This window comes from Catharus ustulatus, chromosome 3 (genome assembly GCF_009819885.2).
Source record: "Catharus ustulatus isolate bCatUst1 chromosome 3, bCatUst1.pri.v2, whole genome shotgun sequence".
Lineage (NCBI taxonomy): Eukaryota > Metazoa > Chordata > Aves > Passeriformes > Turdidae > Catharus > Catharus ustulatus.
The window spans coordinates 55,301,143-55,320,950 of NC_046223.1; the positions used below are offsets into that span (position 1 = coordinate 55,301,143).

The 19,808-nt window shown below is 38.8% G+C and overlaps 1 protein-coding gene across 2 annotated transcripts in view; it reads right to left on the minus strand.

The window, feature by feature from the left end:
* The window catches only part of SNX9 (sorting nexin 9), a 64,688-nt gene that overhangs the window by 14,662 nt on the left and 30,218 nt on the right, over positions 1-19,808 (minus strand). Inside the window, exons 5-12 of one of the 2 annotated variants that reach the window (XM_033055472.1) lie at positions 13,032-13,215; positions 12,136-12,286; positions 10,783-10,867; positions 9,950-10,075; positions 9,313-9,430; positions 6,337-6,467; positions 4,807-4,910; positions 2,330-2,433 (exon numbers count right to left, since the gene is read on the minus strand). In XM_033055472.1, the coding sequence (XP_032911363.1) occupies positions 2,330-2,433; positions 4,807-4,910; positions 6,337-6,467; positions 9,313-9,430; positions 9,950-10,075; positions 10,783-10,867; positions 12,136-12,286; positions 13,032-13,215 (1,003 nt within the window). Of the gene's footprint in view, positions 1-2,329; positions 2,434-4,806; positions 4,911-6,336; positions 6,468-9,312; positions 9,431-9,949; positions 10,076-10,782; positions 10,868-12,135; positions 12,290-13,031; positions 13,216-19,808 lie in introns of both variants that reach the window. The other variant, XM_033055471.1, reaches the window with a different exon arrangement.

The following is a 19,808-nucleotide window of genomic DNA, read 5'->3' on the forward strand; positions in this document are numbered from 1 at the left end:
TTTTAAGAGAGGAGATTATTATACAGACCCATAATACCTGAACTCTCCTTAAATCATGAATTTTATATTTAAAGGCACTAGAAGCCAAGATTATCTAGGTATAAAATTATGCAAGTATCTGAATAATAAAATTATTTTTATAATCTATTTATTGAACATGCATGCATAAATTGTTCCATCACAATTAAACCAATCAGCTGTGATTTATGAGTGCATTCATTATTAACACTTTGAACAGCACTACTTCAGAGGCCTAAAAAGCAATCTGAAAAGCAAAAGCAGTTTTTTATATGCTGCCAATGTTAGCAGAAAAAAAAACAAACAAAAACCCAAGTAGATATGGGTTTTGTTAGCAAATATTTGTATTCAGAGGGTACACTGCCCAGGCAAATAGAAAGAAGGTTTTTAGCTGCTCTAGCATCCCACAGAATCTGATTTTTACAGAAGAACCCCTTTGTGTGATATTAAAAAATACAACAAAACCCCCAAATCAACCCCCCACCCCAACTGCCTAATTTTATTGATTATCTTTGATTAAGCTCTTCTCCAGAAGTCATACTTTTTATGATAACTGGTATGTCTTACACAATGAGTGCAATTTAGAGTACTAGAGTTCTGTTATGAGCCACTACACTGATACTGAATCTCCAGTGGAAACTTTAGTGAAGAATCTTTGGTTTCCTTTCACATGTATGTATGTAAGAAGCTTCCACTATCAGTCATTTTAAATCTCACTGAATGAAAGGCATGTAACTATTGCTCAGGAAGTGCCAAAAAACCTTCTGATTAACAGTCAAGTCTAGAGCTGACAGGGAACTTAAAACCTAAGAGACTACTAAAATTTTGCATGATCTAGTTTACCAGTCTCTTCTTTTGTATTCAGTGTGAATGTCTTTAAAATAAAAAGTTAAAAATTTTTTACACAATTACAACTGTACTGCTTCATCTGAGCTAACTAATTAATATTTGTAAGTATTAGAAGAGTCATTCACTATCTAAAGACTAGCGTTGTAAGTTTTGAAAGACTTCAGCAGTTAAAAATATACTGAATTTCTACTGTAAGCACAAGCCCTTGGTTTAATCATTGCTTCTGTAACTGGAAAGCAATGCTGTTTTTCTAGTCTCATCTGAGGAAGCTTACTCCTTCCCCTGTTTTCCAGTTTCTCCTCAGTATAATTTGCTAGTGAAGCAAGTTCTGTACCATATTAGAGCTCAGTCATGCATTAGACTGTTTTTGACCAGCAGGAGTGTCAGTGGTGTGTAGAAGGAAACTCATTTATTCAAAGTTGGGAAATGTAAATAACTTAAAGTTAGCCTCCTGTAGATATTAAAATCTAATGTAATCACAAGAGATGGAGCTTCTATACTTCCCATTCTTTCTGGTCAGTCCCAAATATTCAACTGCAGTGTTAGATTAGTAAGAGGCAAAAACATAACTCAGGAGATATACTTCAAGTTCTGGGGACAATGTTTTGGGTTTTTTGGTTTTTTTTGTTGTTTTTTTGTTTGTTTTGGTTTTTTTGGGTTTTTTATGGGAGTTAAAAGGAGAGTAAAAAAATTTAGGGAGACTCCAGGAGATTTATGGGATAGGTCTTTGGTTGCCAGACACTACAGCCTGCCCTGAAGTGTTTCTTATTATGATCCTCAGCTGTAGTACCTGCTTCCTTTCAATAGCTGCCTTGTGGTGGCCACAAACACTGAACACTGCTGTGGACTAGGAAATTAGAGCCCAGGCAGAGTCATAGGGACTTGGTGTGAAGTTCTGCAACCCTAAATATCTGTGGGAAGGAAGAGACAAGATAGGAAAAAAAAGAATTGGGCTAAAGATTAAGTTAGAATCAAGTTGGTTTTTCTTTTCTTTTTCTCTTAAACTCATTTCATCTTTAAATCACTCCTCCTAGCATGCAAGGATCCTAAATAAGGGGTTAATAAGATGCAATTATTTGAAAATATTATTTCATCATATAAACAGGTCTATTTTGCCCATGTCACTAAAATGTAAATAAATGACCAATATATAAGAATAGGTCCAACAAGGGCTTTAGCTGCATGACCAAAATTATTTAAGCATTTTGAAACCTATGGGCAGGGAGCAGATATTTCTGAGATAAAGAAAAAAACCCCAAACAACCCAACAAAAAGGCCCACATCAAACATACTAACAAGGAACTTGCACAATTTATGCTCTTAGACTGAAAATAGCCAGAATGCCATGTAACTCCCATAATAATTTATGAGTTTCTTTAAAGATGTGCCTTGAATTATACACATTATAAGAGAGAGAGAAAAGCACCACAGAAATGACTACTGAGTTCAGAAGGAGACTTACGTCCTGTACATCTCTTCCAGTGCTCATGTCCCACTGTCAGCAGCTCTTTAACTCCATCATCCATTGCTTTGGTGAACCTACCCACTGCATCACATTTCTGTTCTCTGTGGCATTTTGAAAAAGTAAAAACAAAAAGCAGTTTAATAGATGTATAATGCTAACTTTAATTGCAATACTGAAATGTTTAGTAATGTCAACTAGGTCTTAAAAATATGAGAGATAAAAATAAATTCCTTTAAATTTCTGCCATTTCACTGAATTCAGAATTCCCCTCTTTATATACAGGCATTATTTGTTCCATTTTTCCTCCTCTGTTAGACTTGTGGACATGTGACACTGGACTAGCACTCTCATTACAGTGTAACAGAAGCAGTGAAATTCATACAACAATGAAAAAATAAAAAGAAAATCACTGTCAGATATTTTGATAGAAGTCTAACATAAGTGAATAAAAAGTAATATAGCAACTCTCCTAGGAAAAAATATATGCATACTTTCATATTACATTGTTAATATCATTGTGCTGAGTTGCATTATAGGGAGAAAAAAAAGAATTCTGAAATAGTATGTGCCTTTGTACATATTATATACACTGAAATCATGCTCTTTAAGCATGTTTTCGTGGAGCTATCAGTTTTCCATTAACATAGCACTGCATACACAGCAGTGATTTGTGAACTCTACAAAAGAAAACTAAAATTATATAATTTCCAATGAGATTTATTGAAACTGCATCAGATCTTACAAATGCTCTCAGCCAAAGCCTGAATGAGACAGTTGTCACAGCAAGGGAACACTGAGTGACTCTCCAGAGCCAGGGCAGCAGCTCCAGCTGTGACCCAACAACCTAGAGGTTCCCACTTCCCCACAAGCACTTCCTTCCTCAGCTGGAAACCATACACACATAGTTATTTGCACAAAACCAGCATCTGGGCTTTCTAAGAGGCTCTTGCTTTATTCCCCTTACCTCAGGAGAAAAAGATGATTTAATTTTCTAAACTTCATACTTTATGGTATCAAGATCACCAAAAATGCTCATGAACCTGTGCAGGACTCTTGAAACACTAGCAAAATTGTTCAGTAAAGAACATCTTCACACTGAAGAGCCTAAGAGTTATTGAACAAGATCGTTTGTCCACTTTGTAAGTGGAGTAATGGCTTTCAAGACTCACACACACATTTAACACACTAGAACATGTGGAAATCTGAGATGCTACAGCTGCCCCTGCAACTGCTTGGAAACAAGTCTGCAGCACTAGTCCAGGCTGCCAGCCCCAGCCCAGGAACCTGTAACTCTGGTGAGCATTCCTCTCAGGCTGGTGTGCCCTCCCTGCTTGGGCACAAACTGTTTAGCAGGCCACATGCTGGGCTCTCTCTGACAGGGATGTGTATGTAGTACATTCCCTCTCCTGCACGCTGGGTACAAAATCCTCCCTTATCCACCCCTTCAGCTTTTACGCCACGGGGATATACAGAAACCACATCACTTAAGCAAAGTAGTCAAGGCTGAAATCCCCATGGTTGAAGTGTAAGTCACTTAAAGATGTGCATGTTTTTCTGCTGGTACAGAACTGCTACCACACAGCTATTATATCCACTCAATAAGCACTGCATGACTTGCATAAAGCCTATATTGGGTGTAGACACACTACTGCTTTGCTACTAAAATCTCTTCTATCCAGTTTATCCACACACACAAAAAACATTATCCAGGTTTTCGTGTTCCACAACAGCAAGGAAAGCATGTCATACATACTACATCTTCTAAAAAAATTACTAAGCCTAAAGGAGTGAAATAAAGGCTGCATAGTAAATCCAGTCTTTAAATCTGTGAAACCCAAAAGTTTATCACCTACAGAATATACATTAAAAAGTGCATATACATGTAATATATATAATAAATAAATATATTATTATTATATGTACACATATATATAAGAAATATATCTATTTGCCCTTCCAGAATGAAATTTGATAATTTAAGTCACTTTCAATTTTTAATAGCTTTCCAGGGATTACAGATATTCAAATCATACTGTGTGTATATTACATACAACTATTTTACAGAAACATTGTTCAGCTTATTGGTCCATCTACAATTATCCTAAGCTACTTGCTAAGTTTAGCATGTTTTGGAATTGTTGAAAGATTAAAGACCAAAACACACTTCCACAGCAACATAAAATATAACTCCATAGAATCTGACAGTCCCATCCCATCAACTAGTTTTACATAAATTGTTGTATGTAAAACTGAAGTAAAAAAGACATCACATAGAGCTCCACCAAGTATTGGAGGGGTTGATATGAAAATCATATTATTTAAACAATTTTTCAGCTCTGCCTTGATCAATCTTGATGCCTCTTCAAATCCGTGAATATATATGCACACTTAGTATCTGAGTTTTGGATTATTCTCAGCATCTGTTGTATACCCAGATGCATAATGCCCATACAAAAAGAAATATGTCACCTTACATTTCTACCATGTCCAGGTCAGGAGCTTCTGGTTCCATTGTAGAAAAGATCATGACTCCTACAGTTTCATCTTTTTCTGCCTTCCGCTTTCCAGTTTTCCACTCCTTAAAAAAAAACCCAAGAAAATAAAAAGAGAGACACAAATTTTGACCACCACCCATTCTTCTTTAAGGGCATGTGCTTAAAGAGTGAATGAAATCTTTAAGAGAACTGTTAACCAACAGACCACCCCTGAATTAAAACCTTCCATTAAGAATTGAAAACTTGAGAGGAGCCAAGGCTTCTTACAGTTTCCCAAAGTTCTCCCCCTCCTCCTTTGCACACTTTGTTATCTAAATTCTAGGATCAACAGACCCCCCTTGTGTAATACTGAAATACAGTGTAACAACAATGGTATTCAGCTGTCTCCACACATAGGGTAAGTCTCGTATCGGAAGCTGCTCAAGAAGACCATGAAACTATTATGCAACTATCATACTAAGTTCTTTGTGGTTAAAAATTCCCTGTGTATTGCAACATCTGTTCTCTTCATACATCTATAAATAAGAAAGTAAGAAGTGCTGCCTAGCTGGCAGAATTATACAACTCCTCACTAACCATCCAACCAGCATTTCACCAGGACTACTACTTACTATGTTATTAAACCTCTGCTTACAGGATCACAGAATAATTCTGGTTAGAAGTCACTCTGGATGTTTGTAGTTCTACCTCTGACTCAAAACTGGTCAGCTGTGACCCTTAGTCACAGGAGACTTGAATCTTGGAAATTTTTAAGACTAGACTGGATAATTTACTTTTTCAGTAAATTCTATGTGTTTTTAGAAGTATGATTACTTCAAGGAGAAAGCAGCAGAGTTTTTCTGTTTATTTCATTAGTAACAGAGCTGGAGCTCAATAATGAAGAAACCATTATCTACTGAAAGTTACTTACTTTATTTATTATTTACTGAAGATACTAAAATCTCTTTTAGAAAAGCACAAAAAGTGTATGGGTGAATAAGAAATGGCTGCTTATATCAGGTAAGGCTGCAACACAGTGTTATTACAAACTATTTCAGTGAAAAACTATGGTTTTGAGGGATGGGGATGAGGCAGGGGGTTGTTTTTAAATATACTACAGGATTAGGCACATCTAGATCTGCTATGAAGTAGCTTTTGTTAGCAGAGCAGCACCACTCAGAGGATCACAGTGATTAGTAAATCCAGCAGAGACAGAGCAGGGCAACAGCGAAAAGAGTTTTATGTGTGTTCCTATTCTGCTGGAGGACACAAACAGTCCCTTGAAAGACTGGCCACAAAGTTACTTTGAAGAGCACAACTGTGTGGGAATGGTGTGCAGCATTTCACAGGAGCAATTTTATGCCTTGTTTTGATCAATCAACTGGGCTAGGAATCCCAGCAGTTTCCAGCCTGTCACTGCTGCCCACGGTGGGGGCGCTACAGAGCCAAACTCTTCGTTTGAAGGGGAACTGTGGGGAGACAGCAATTCCTCAGTCTCAGTCTGTGCGAGAACTTTATTTCATTTCCTACCTTCTCATCTCGGAAATTGAGAAATTGCTGGAAAACTTCGCTTTCTGAGACAACAGGATGACGACACATTCTTGTCATCCAAGCTTGCAGCCTCTCCATGCGCATTTTGATAAATTCTTCTTCAAAGCGCCCTGTTAGACATTGAACAATAATTGTTACATTTACAAGCCAACACCTTCAAATTTCTTTTTTTTTAAATTTAAATTGAAACAACCTGTAATTCATCTGGTGAGCTATTGACAATTTAATGACTCAGAACTTACAAGAATCACAGAATCCTGAATGGATTGGAATGGACTCACAAAGATCACTGAATCCAACTTGTAAACAAGTTGGCCCATTATGCTAACAAATAAAAAGAACCTTAAATTATAGTATATTGATTACTGATCAAGAGTTCTCCTTTTTAAGATAGCCAGGAAATACAAAAAAAACCCTAATACCCACCCACAATTAAAATATATATATTTAAAAAAACTAATAAACTTTTGGATGGAAAAATTAGGTATTCGGATGATGCAAGAGAAAAGCCAGGCACAGGCTTAGGAATGCAGGTATTTTTCTGGTACAGTTTAGTAAAGTCTAGGTCAATATGAGGTTCAAAAACATTGAAGAAAAAGGAACTACAATCCAAGTTGCCATGTGCAAGCTAATAAAGCACTGAAATTAAACTGCTCAAAAACAACTGAAATCAGATTGCGCAAAAATATTTGAAATTACTCAGATACAAATCAGATTTAAAAAGCAGTGCCTCCTTTAAACATACTTCCATATAGGTAAACTGGGGAAAAAAAAAAATCAATAAATCACACACATAAACTGGCTAGAAGATGCATGTATGACTGTACTGATTTTTTGGGTACATAAGATATTTTTAATACAAACTGAGTAAGTAAACATTTTTTCTTAAACCAGAAATGCATTATCACTGTGTATTCATAAGAAACTTTCAGTTTTAGTAGAAACTGTCTTCTTGATAGAGTCCTTTCTAATTAAAAAAAAATGCATGACATGAGACTTTTAAAGCATACAATGAACAGGATTTGAAAGGAAAGAGAAATTCCTCCAGCACCCAATTCTTCTGATTTCCATAGCAGCAAAGATGACAAACCTTGAACACATGCACTGTTTCAATATAATTCTACTGCATAGTTACCATGGCAGCAGATCTACAAAGTTGAGTTTTTTGTGGTTTGGGTTTTGGGGTTTTTTTGGGCTTTTTTTGTTTTTTGCAAATACAGTAACTAGCAAGACTAGCAGGTAAATAACAGAACTAACGAGAAATGAACTTTGTCTGTGGATATTTTTCCTGCAAATTAGCAAAAAAAAAAAAAAAAAAAGAAAACCAACCCACAAAAAAACCCCACCACTATGGAAGAGACATTCTAGATCCTTCAGTAATCCTTTGTTTCATTTTTAATCTACACAGAAATCTCCACAGCATTTCTGCAAGGACTGCAGAATAACAGAACAGCAGTACTTGGAAGTTACATGCTGGTGATTAAGCATATCACCACCAGTATATCATCAAAACTAGGATCCTGACAGTGTCAGTCTGGAGCCTTTTTTTGTCAAGACTAATTGACAGAAGTGCTTTTATAGACAGTCTTCAGAAAGAAGCCTCCTAGACACAGTGAAAGAGAAGCACTCTTTTTCCAGTTTCTTCATGTTTCAGAGAGATACACTATTTTTTTTTCCTAATTATACTTTTTGCATGGGGCAAGGTATTGTCTCCAACAGATGCCAGAAGACAGAAATTCCCAGGCAATGGATTTTGCCAAGATGTGACACCAGACTCAAGGGTCTTTTAAGAAATAGTTACAATGAAATCTAGAGGCCCCATCATGTCTTCTGGTTTCCTTTTAGTAGACATGCACACGTTTAAATAAAAATGCTGGTCAATTCTAAACACGATGCTAAAGGGAAGAAGTCACTTCCTCACTTTTCAGTTTCCTCGGCATTTATCCCAGCAACTTCATCAATGCTTAGCTTTCATTAAACACAGCAGAGCTGCTGCATTTTCAGTGATGCCCACAGCCACATGGTTGGCCACATGCCGACGCTTGTATGTTTGGTTGTGGCTGTTTATCTTAAATGCTCTATAATCTTACAAAAAAAACATACAAGTGGAAATGGGCTAAAGTAACGCATTTTCCTCCTATACAGGTGTCCATTCTTTTCCTTCACATGTACTCTAGCACAGACTTGTAGAAAGGGAGCCAGAGAAAAATGCATAGGCATTGTCATATTCTGCTGCAATGACTAAACTTATGTACATTTAAAGGACTCAATCCCACTTTTTTTGAAGTCAGAACGGATTTCCACAAACTTTCCACAGTTTGGTCAAGCTGAACTGACATCAAACCAAAGCAGACTACTATACGAATGAAAGATGCTTTTCTAAATCAAGTGTGAAATCAAGCAAGAAGAGAAACAGCTGCAACATTTCACTTGGAAGCAAAAAACCCCAGTACGTCAGGGGATGCTCCCTTTCCTCTGTGAACTTTGTGTCAAAGCCCCTACAACACAACATATGTACAATCAAATGCAAAAGAGAAAAACCCAAATAAAACCAAACACAATGCATGCCCCTACCCAACCCTCAAAAAAACCCCACGCAAAGACATTTGCCCAGCAATCAGCAAATACAGAACATAAGCAGCTATCTCTTCTCTCCAGTAGTAATTATCACCTCATGTAGTATCTAGGCAGATTTGTTTTACTTTTAACTACTTTTTTTTAAACACTGGACTAGACAATCAAACCTGAGTTTTGAAGTGATTCTCCTAGTACTAATCTGTTATTATCACTCAGTCATAACAACTCATCGTAAGTTTTGAGTGCAGAAAGGTTGGGGTTTCTTTGACACCTTCTTTAAAAATAATGGGAAAAACAAACAGTAAGAAATAATGCAACCTTATAAAAAACTGATTTCCTTATTTCCCATTGCATGAATTCAGAACTGGGAATAATTACCTGTTACTTGCTTGTCTGGAAGAGAAGGGATTGGAATGGCTAATCCAAATTTAACCAGGAGCCGCTCATACAACCAGTCAAAATGCTTGTATCTGTGGTTGACAGACCGATTAGTGTTCTGTAAGAGAAACACAACTCTGAACTTGGACAGGCATCTACACATATCACAGAACCACAGAATCACTAGGTTGAAAGAGACCTTCAAGACCATTAAGTCCAAACCATGCTCTAACATCTCAAATAAACCATTGCACCGAGTGCCACACCCAGTCTATTTTTAAACACATCCAGGGATGGCGACTCCATCACCTCCCCAGGCAGACCATTCCAGTACTTTATTATTCTTTCTCTGAAAAACTTTTTCCTAATATCCAACCTGTATTTCCCTTGGCACATAGTCACATGAAATAAGCATGACCAGAATGGTAACCACATGGAATGTAAATAAAATTTATAATTTAGAGCCTTAATACAGAAGAACTTGAAATTCTAGGATAAAAGCAAATCCTTGGGGCAGCAAAATATGACTACTACCACTTACTCTTACAATGCTCTTACCAAGTCATACACACTTTTATTAATATGTACAAATGACACATATTTGCAAGGCAAAAGATCCTGTTTCAGATACACTTACAGTGCAGGTCAGCTGATACTCAATGTAGCTCTTGAGACCATACATTTTAGAACCTTTTTTGGGATCTGCGACCACACAGTCAAATGTAGAGGTAGGATATACCCACATTGGGCCATAATCACCAATCTGTAAGAAATTGCAAATATTATGTTTAAATACATTATTTTGCACCAGCTGAAAACCAGGAGACAAATATCTTCTTTCTTCACTTGAGAGTTTCCATTGATTTCAGTGAGAGGCTGAGTCTGGAAATAGAGGGGCTTCTTGCAGCAGGGACGAATTACCACAGTTGACTTTATCCGGTGTATTTTACAGATTTTCCCAAATAACAAAGGAGTGGTGAATTCTAGGGCTATTTCAACCACATTTCACTAGAACAGCATATATACAGAAGAGTTTGGGTTTTAGATCAGAAAACGACCTGGCCATCATATTGCATGAATATTGCAAACTGTTACAAACGTAGCTCCTACATGTAAATATCTAGATAGTAAATAATTGTGTAATGCATTTGCTCTGCATCCCAATCCCAAAAAGGCCTATGTTCATCACAAGCAATGCAAGTACAGCATGAGGAAAAAAGTACTGAAAATAATCATCATCATCACACTTATGATTTTTGTTATGACAATTGTATTTCTAATTATATGTTCAGTATCAATTTTTTCTGACCCAAATATATATAGCAACCTTGAGGATAAAAGTTCAGTTGGAAAAACAGGGAAAGGTGAGCAGGATTATAAAACCCAACCAACCAACCAACCAATCAAAAAAAGAAAACAAAAAAACCCCATGCCACCCACATGGAAAAATGATACACAATCCCAACTTACAATTATGGGAATTTTTTCTTTGGGTTTTGCTAGCTGCTTTGCCAACAGATACTGTTCCATTCCAGGTTTTGCAAATCCAGGAAATCTAATAATAAAATGAAGTGATTAGTTAACTCCAGATTCTCCTTCCTTTGACACATGCAAAATTACCTGCCATTATAGGAAAAAAGCCTTAAGTATTTCTCAAGTATAGAAAAGAATTTATGTGAATTACTGTAACAATCAAAATTTTGCACTGAAAAAAAGCAGAAAAGTTTTGGCTACGGACAAAAAGCAGAAAAGTTTCGGCTACTGACATCCAGGTTTTTTGCGTGTGTCTTGTCCTCCAAACATAACAGGAGGACCCAAAGTAACATCTATTACTTCTTTGCAGCCCCACCCTCTCTGGAAACACCACAGATACAGAAATGCTCATGCACCTTAGATTTCAAATTATGAGAATTCAACCATCTGAAAGAATGATAAACAGAACATCTATCATATGCTTTTAAACATGAGTTGTCTTAAATAATTTATCCACCAATTATAATAAAGCTGAACAATCACTATAGTGTTCTTTAAGTCTTACAAAATGCCTTATAAAAAGCAAATGGCGCTTCCTCCTAATTAGGAAGATAATTAGCCCCTGAAGTACTGCCAACCTGCTTGCAGAAACATGAGCAGTAAAGTAGGACTTACTCCACAGACAAAAAATCTCATAAATAAGGTATTTTTGTGAGTTTAAAACAAGTAAATGATGCAGAGGTACTCATATAACACTGGAAATAAGAACCCACTGATGAACAAAATTAACTAGTCATGCAGAGACACTTGATTTTAGATACCCAAGGAACCATTATTCTACAATTCTTTCCCACTCTGCTTCCATCCACTTAGAGATTACCACACACTAGCTCTCAGAGTAACACCAGTTTTAGAATAAACAAACATTTAGTTGCAACATAAAATAATACTAGTATAACCCTGACAAGCTTGACACTACTGTAAGATTTTTATCTATAAAATCAAACTTTCTGTGGCTGTATGGACAAGTCATCCACCACCTTTGACTTTCATTAACAACAAAATGTCAAAGAGAGTTAAATTTTAAAGACTTGAAGGTCAGGCATTGTGAAAGTGTCATCTGTCTGTATGACACTCCAAAAACTATACAGTTTTGTCATGTACTTTCAAGCTTTCAGGGATCTGTGTCCTCTGCTTGCTTAAGAAGTATGCTGAACTACAAATCCACCTTCTCTTCTGCTCCAAAACTGTAATAATTACATTGTTTATTTCAAGAATGTTGAATTTACACATCTTGCCAAATTCCAGTTCGCTTCAATATATACACATTTCCCCTGCATTTTCCATTACTTGTTAAGTGGTAACTTCATAGCAGCTGCACGAGAATTTCCACGCTGGATCCCCCCAGCCTCTGATGCCTCAGTCTCCTTGTAACCAAGGTAAGATGGTGAAGTTGATTTTGGGTCATCCCAGTCATCATCCCAATCATCGTCATCAGCAGCTGCTGAAATACAGGAGGGATCAGGGGATAAGGAAAGGAGAAAGTTACATAATTTCTCTTCAAAAGCAGAAGCAGCTTTTCAGCACTCATATACAAATAATCAACCAGGTAAATGTATCAAAATCTCTTTCACTCTTCTATTTTATGATTCCTCCTCAATTACCAGTATCTCCATGAAATACAACCTGCAAAACAGTGCACTAGAAATCCACTGAGGGAGAGGGGAAAAAAAAGAAAATAAAAAATAAAGAAGAGATGATGGTGTGTTAAGATAAACCCAGTTGTGTTCTACATTCACAGACTACAAGTTAGCATTCCCCAGTTATAGGTTTACCCCTTAATTTAAGCTTTTACTACAAAAAGGTAGAGAAGTTTTCTGAAAGGTTAGCCACTTCTTAAAATTAAGGATTTAAGAGACTATTCCTTCAAAGGCCTGAGAGCACAAATTCAAGGGAGTTTAATGCAATGTTCCAGTTATGCAAGTTGAACAACATGCCTGAGAATAGATATGTATGCACAAGACTTTAGTTTGTCAGATTTCAAGAAAAGTTTCAGGTGTCTCTTACTGTGGATCCAATTTTTTTAAAAAATGTGTCCAGATTAACCACATGGCAATGTGCTATTAGGAAACTGGTTTGTTTTTTTAAGTAAGCCACGGTCTATAGTTATGAAAGACAAAATAATTCTTACCTCTACTGTCCACCTACCCTAATTAATTTTTTTAAAAAGAGCATTTTTAGCACACCTGGTCCTTGATATGCCTGTGGATGACCAAATGCTGCTGCCGCCTCCCAGTTGTTTGAAGCACTGTTTCTCTGTCCAGCTGCACTTTCAGGTTTCGTTGCCCAGCTGTCAACAGCATTTCCATTATCCCAGTTCCCAGACTTCCCAACATTCCAGCTGGACCACGGATCATTGGCAATGCTTGCCTACATTGTATAAAGACAAAAGTAAAGGAGAATTGCTGAAGAAATGAGCAACAATCACGTACTTTCTTCTTGAAGTCTTTCATCTCCTGCTGGTAGGCTGAGTTTGCATTCAGCACTTCACTTGTTTGATTTAGAAGCAGCTGCCAAACCTTGCATTTCCAGCTACACAACTCTTGCATGCAGCAAGCACTTGGAAGAACTGATCAGCTTTCCAGCAATGTGACACCAATACATACTAATAAGAGTGCTTTTCCTCAGGGTAATTAAATTATTTGTTACAACAGTGTTAGGAAGCAATGTCACTCATGGTAATTATTTTACACTGACACCTTAGTAAGGATGGTACTTGTGAACTATTAATTACCTAAAGCCATGGGCTAATTAGCACATTTAAAACCAGAACTCAGAAGTCAAGAATTAGGTTTTTACAAATACTTATTTTATCAACTGAGATTAGTGGCTTTACTGAAGGCAAATAATAAATTGCCCACTCACGCTATCACTACTGGTGTGGCAGTTAGGGAGTTAAAGCCTAACCTGCAGAGCTTCCCTGTCAGAGCTTAACTCATTCACAGTGAAGATGGGGGAAGAAAACAGACATCTGCCAGGCAACAGTCTGGTATCTCCCTGTAGACCTACTCTCTCAGCATAAGGTTGTGGTGAAGGCACTCACACACCCCCTTCTGCTAATGCTGTTGTGGACGTGGAAACCTCAGTAAAGCAGTGCAGAGCAGACATGTCTCTAACAGCTGCATTTGGCAAGTTCATCTTGGCTTAATAGCTTAGCATCTTGCTCAGTTCCTTGATTTTAACAGCATACTTTGAAAAACCATTGACCAGTAAAGTGTGGTCTACTTCAGACATTTAGTGCAGAGAGACTTGCAGGCAGAAAGAAAAAACTGCACACATATCGAAACCCACACACCCAAAGTGTAGGAGGAAGAAAGAGAAGAGGAAGGAAAGTAAACAAAGCTGACAAGGCTTGTCTTGTACAGCAGAGGGAGAAACTGAGATTTGTAAAAAGAAGTCTCAAATCCTACTAATGCTAGTGCATTATTTATATAATGAAGAAGCATATAAAAGAAGAAGTGCCTTATATAAATTAATTACTATTAGACCACAACATTTACATGTATCTTACAACATTTACCAATACAGGAAATTTAATAAAACTCCCACTAAAAATTAAATTATTATCTGCAAAAATGTCGTATAAGTGCCTTACACAAAAAAGGTACAGCTACTCCACATTTCAATTTTTTCCACTAAATAGTCTCTCATTTTAACTTTGATATTCTACTTAGGAATAATAACTCTTCATTCAGTTTTTCCTCAAATAAAGTAATCTGACAGATTTCATAGACACTATCAAACAATAAAGACTCAAAAATTATGCTATCACATAACACCTTTATATATTCAGGTTCACAATTCCTTCCAGGATCTGGAAATTAAGACCAAGCCCTCAAGCTGGGGAGAAAAATCACCATTCAAAAGACTCACAAGTGTCAGTGGGTCTCTAGGTATTGACAGAGAGAGACAGATTATGTGGATAGTTTCCATATGATAGTTTGGGGATTTTTTTTTTTTTTTTTTTTTTTTTGAGGGCGTAACTGGTGCAAGAACACTACTCCCTGCAACAACTATATTCTTGGATAGATGATACCCAGTGCTACTTTGAGCAAATTGCAAAAAAGTTGCCGGTAGCTTACACCAGTCTGCTCTCTTCCAATCTTCACCTAGTATGAGTTTGTGTAAAGAGAAACAACCAACACATGGCATTAGTCAGAGTTCATTCTTTACTAAATGAAAACACACAGGGCTGGGGCCGTTGAACCACATGGAAAAGCAAGCCTGCTTCTAACATAACTTGGAACACCTAGAAAAGACTAATTTTCATAATACTAATATTAATATAAATATTAATATACTTCTGCAATACATGTTTTGCTGATCACTAGCAAATGAATGCTCAGAAGTGGCATGATCACCAAAAGACTGAGTAAATTTTTCCTCCTTTCTGTAGTAGTTTATGTGAAATCTGGTACATGAGTAAATGGTAAAGAAACCTTAAAATCTCCTGCAAAAAAAGAGGAAGGCAATAATATTGACACTACTAAAGAATGACTGTCAAGAGTGATCACCACACTTGCAGACAAATGCTGATATACTGTACAGCAAAGGGAAATGTATTACACTAATTTCACGATTATAAGCCTCACAATTTTGACTAAAATTTTGCTCCCACCCCGGAAATGCAGCTTACAGTCAGGAGTGGCTAATATGTGAAAAATTTTCTGAAATTTCCAACCCGGAAGTGCAGCCGAGGGGCTGAGCCAAGCACCTGCCAGTAAAACCCAGGACTGTGTGATTGTTACAAATTGGTTACTCTGTTGCGCGGTAGGTGGAGGCGGGCTCCGTGCGGACAGCACGGTGGGGGGTGAGGCGGGGAGCTCCCTCCTTCGGGCAGTGCAGCCTGGGGCAGAGGCGGGGGACTCTGTGCTGCCATCCCTGCGGCTTGGGGGGGAGGCGGGGGCTCCCTTCTGCCGGCCCCACAGCTCAAGGGGGAGATGGGGGACTCCTGCCCCCGCCAGCTGCCGCAGGAGCTGGGGGGGCTCCTTCCCCTCCTGCCGCCGCCACCGTGGGTGCTGGTGGGCTTTGTCCCCTCCTGCTGCCGCAGGTATCAGCGGGCTCCGTCCCTGCCTGCCACCGCGGGGCAGCACCGGGCCGGAGCGAGCGAGCCTGGTGGCAGCAGCGGCTGGCCCCAAGCGGCCCCGCTGAGCGGCAGCGCCGAGCTGGGCCACCTGGCCCCGTCGGCAGCCCCGAGAGGGCCGAGCCTGCACGGCCTGAGCCGAGCCAGTAAACCCCACCATGCCGTGGTTCTGTTACTAATTGGCAACTTTGTTGCACGCGGGTCCTCGCTGCGAATGAAAGAGCTGCTTATAATCAGGTGCGGCTTATTTATGGACAAAGAACGAAATGTTGCTGACACCTGGAGATGCGACTTATAATCAGTGCGGCTTGCAATCGTGAAATTACAGTAATTTCACGAATACAAGCTGCACGGACTATAAGCCGCATCTCCGGGTGTTGGCAAACATTTAATTTTTTCTCCATAAATAAGCCGCTTACCCCACGGGCCGCGGGGATGGCAGCACGGGGCCCCCCCGTCTCTCCCCCGGGCTGTGGCAGAGGAGGGAAGAAGAGAGCTCTCCCGCCTCTCTCCCCACCCCCCGTGCTGCCTGCAGGGAGTCAGGCTCCACCCGTGGCACAACAGAGTAACAATTTGTAACAATCGCGAAATGCCGGCTTTTACTGGCAGGTGCTCGGCTCGGCACCCTGGCTGGCACTTCTGGGGTTGTAAATGTCAGAAAATTATTTACATATTGGCCGCTCCTGAGTATAAGCCACATTTCCGGTGTGGGAGCAAAATTTTAGTCAAAATGGTGCGGCTTGTATTCGTGAAATTACTGTACCGTAATTGTGCTCCCCGATGTATTATCTCCATGTACCTATATGGACGCACTCTTCAAATCAGAAAATTTATTTCTGAGGTGTCCAAGAAAGCTTTGGGGTAAGCTCCTGTCCCTAGGTGTTATCACCTATAGGCTATAAAAGGGGTGGAATATGCTACTCTCCCCTCCATTCCTTTCAGCCAAAGGGTCCTCATTTCTTTCTGAAGCACTGGAGAAGAAAGTAAGAGATGGTTTAGGAATTTATAGATAACAACTTTCCAAGAGCACTTACAGGACTCTCTTCAACTTTCTTGAAATGTTTTCCTACAAACACATACTGTGGACACTCCTAAGCGGCCCTCAACAATCAATAAGCATGGAGAAGAGCTCAGGAATCAGGCCTGCCATCCTCAAGGTCCTAGAGTATCATAGAGGACTAACTAAAGTCATACCAGTTATTAAAAGGGCAATCTCAGCTCCACTGAGCAGTTCTGTGGATCTCAGCAGCTGACAATCTCCATACAAGAAGCCATTTATATGGCCTAGCTCTGGTTGAATAAACCCTAATTAAACTATCAAGTATTTTGCAGGTGATTAAAAGCCATATTCTTACAGCTTTAGTTTTCCATAAGTGAAATCAATAATCCTCTGATCTCTCCTTAGTTATCACAAAAAAGGTGAAGAAGCTGATATTTAGTCAATATAATTTGATAGAGCACAGCTAATATCAAAGTATTCAAGTCTTCTCAAATGTACACAAAAAGAAATGCCACACCACACAACTAAGAAATTGATCAGCTTTCAAATGAAGCATTGCATCTTCTTGCTCTCCAAGGCAACATCAAACAAGCACACTGAGATTAAACTCAAGGACAAACTCCTAAAAGGCAGCTGACTGTCCCTTTTGTAGACTACCAGGGACTTGCTCACTCCTACTGTCCCAGGAGAAAAAATAAAAGGGCTATGTCAGGAGCTGACAACAGAGGGAGCCTTTACTGAATGTTGCAAGAGGATTCCACTAAGGGCAGATTCAAACTCCCTACAGAAACAGGTAATTACGAGTGGGGCCTGGGGGATGGGAAGAGAAGCCTAGTATATTTTTAAAGATCTAACAATAGCTGAATGAGAAAAAAATTCCACCACAACAGAAAAATCCTCCACTTGGAAGTGGAATGTCAGTATCTTTACCAAATGAATTATGAATTAAATAGGAGAAGCGACATATTTGCTATCTTCCAGGGAATCCAAAGCTATAGACAGCAAAGCTAAGATAAGGCACTGAGGTGTCTCCCTGCCCTTGCTAAAAATCTTTATCTGATCTCCTGGCCAGCTAATCTGTTTCTGGCAGACTCCTTCCTCATATTAATGCATGCCTTTGAGGGACCAGTAGTTCCATTCTACTGCTGAAGGACAAAAGCCAAAACAAACACAATGTTCAGATGGTAAAACTAACTTAAGTACCCAGAAAGAATTGGGTTAACTGTGCCATCAAAAATAATGACCTCCGACTATAAGAAATGCATCTTGAAATCTACCCAGAGACAGAAGCCATGCTGAAGCAGTGAGTAGCAAAAGTAAGCCTGATCAGATCAAGGGAAGTTCATGACAGCCAAAGCTGCAATGAGAAGCGTTATGCTCTTGAAGAGGGGTTTAAAAGAGAGACAGCACAGAGCAATGGCACAAAACACAAGAAAAGTCAAGGTGACTCAGGTGAATAGCCCACAGGAATGAACATACCTCTCCAGTTTTATAGCTGCCTTAGTTACCTGCATGGAAACAAAGCCTTAAGCATACTCAGACGTTACACTAAACTTAAGTTCTTTGGATAACAGTCTCTGATAGATACATAAAAAAAACCCCCAAACTAAGTGAGTATATAGACAGATAGCTTAAAAATCAAGTGTTTTTCTCCAGGAAGAAAGACGAAGGGCTAAAAGCCTACTCTGAGCAATCACAGAACTGCATCCAGTGTGCTGTTTAAGGCAGAACAAGTGTGCACATTAGCAGATAACTGAAGCAGCTGCCATACCCACGATATTTTATGGCTATGCTTTCTTCTTGATAGATCATTACCTTAGCATTGTGGTTCAGGGCATTTCTTCCTTCCAAAGGAAGGCTCTCTTTTCTATAGTACAACATAAACATCCTTAAAGAAATCCTCTAGGAAAAGCAAAAGTGGACATGGGCTACATTTTAAAGAATAACCAATCTTATGGACTTAGATACTAGAATGTTTCTGCAGATAAATACTCAAAAGTGACATGCCCTCCAGATGCAGCTGGCCGGGAAGATGTACAATGATGTCATAGGAACCCCCATTTGTCCCTCAGCCACTCCTGTCTTTTCACTTCTTTTCAGAGGAAACCATCATCCAACACCTCCATTAACAACCCCACTGCCTCCTTCATAACTCTGCACAGGAACTGGGCTTTGCCTGCTCACAAACAACACAAAGCTCAGACACACCCACTGGACACTCCTTGTTTTCAGCAGGAAATTAATCTAAACCACCAGTGGACAAACTGAGATACTGCCATGAAGAGCAGAGACATTAGTTTTTTGTTCTTTTCCTGTTTCAAACCCCATTTCCTTACCTGTAAGGTCATTCACAACCAAAACTGTACTAGGGCCTGCATTGCTTGTGCACAGTGCAGGGACAGGATTTCCATCTATCACCTCCTGATTCAGCTCCAAAAAATCCATCTTTGAAGTATGGTGTTTTGGAAAGATACATAATTTAGACCTGAGTAAAGAATACTCAGTGATAGGATGAGGGGAGGGAAAACACATCTATTGTCACCCTAACTGCTTCAAGGAATTTTTTTTCTTAATTAAAGTTTGCTTAGTTTCACCTTTCAGACACTAAAAATCCTGTATAATTTATTCAATGGAGCTCTCTCAGGCTTCTGTTTTTGTTACTCACACCTGCACACCTAAATGGCAATCAAGTCACTTCTTTATATCCTTGTCTTCTCTTAAGCTAATTTCAATTCTTAATGGTTTCTTATTGAAACACAGATATTTAAGACAGTTTTGTAAATAGCAATCACAGCAATGCCAGAAAGAGAAGAAAAACTCCTTGTTTGTCTTTGATGTTGCCTAGTGTAATGTAGGCAACCCAGGATTAGGTACAAAGAT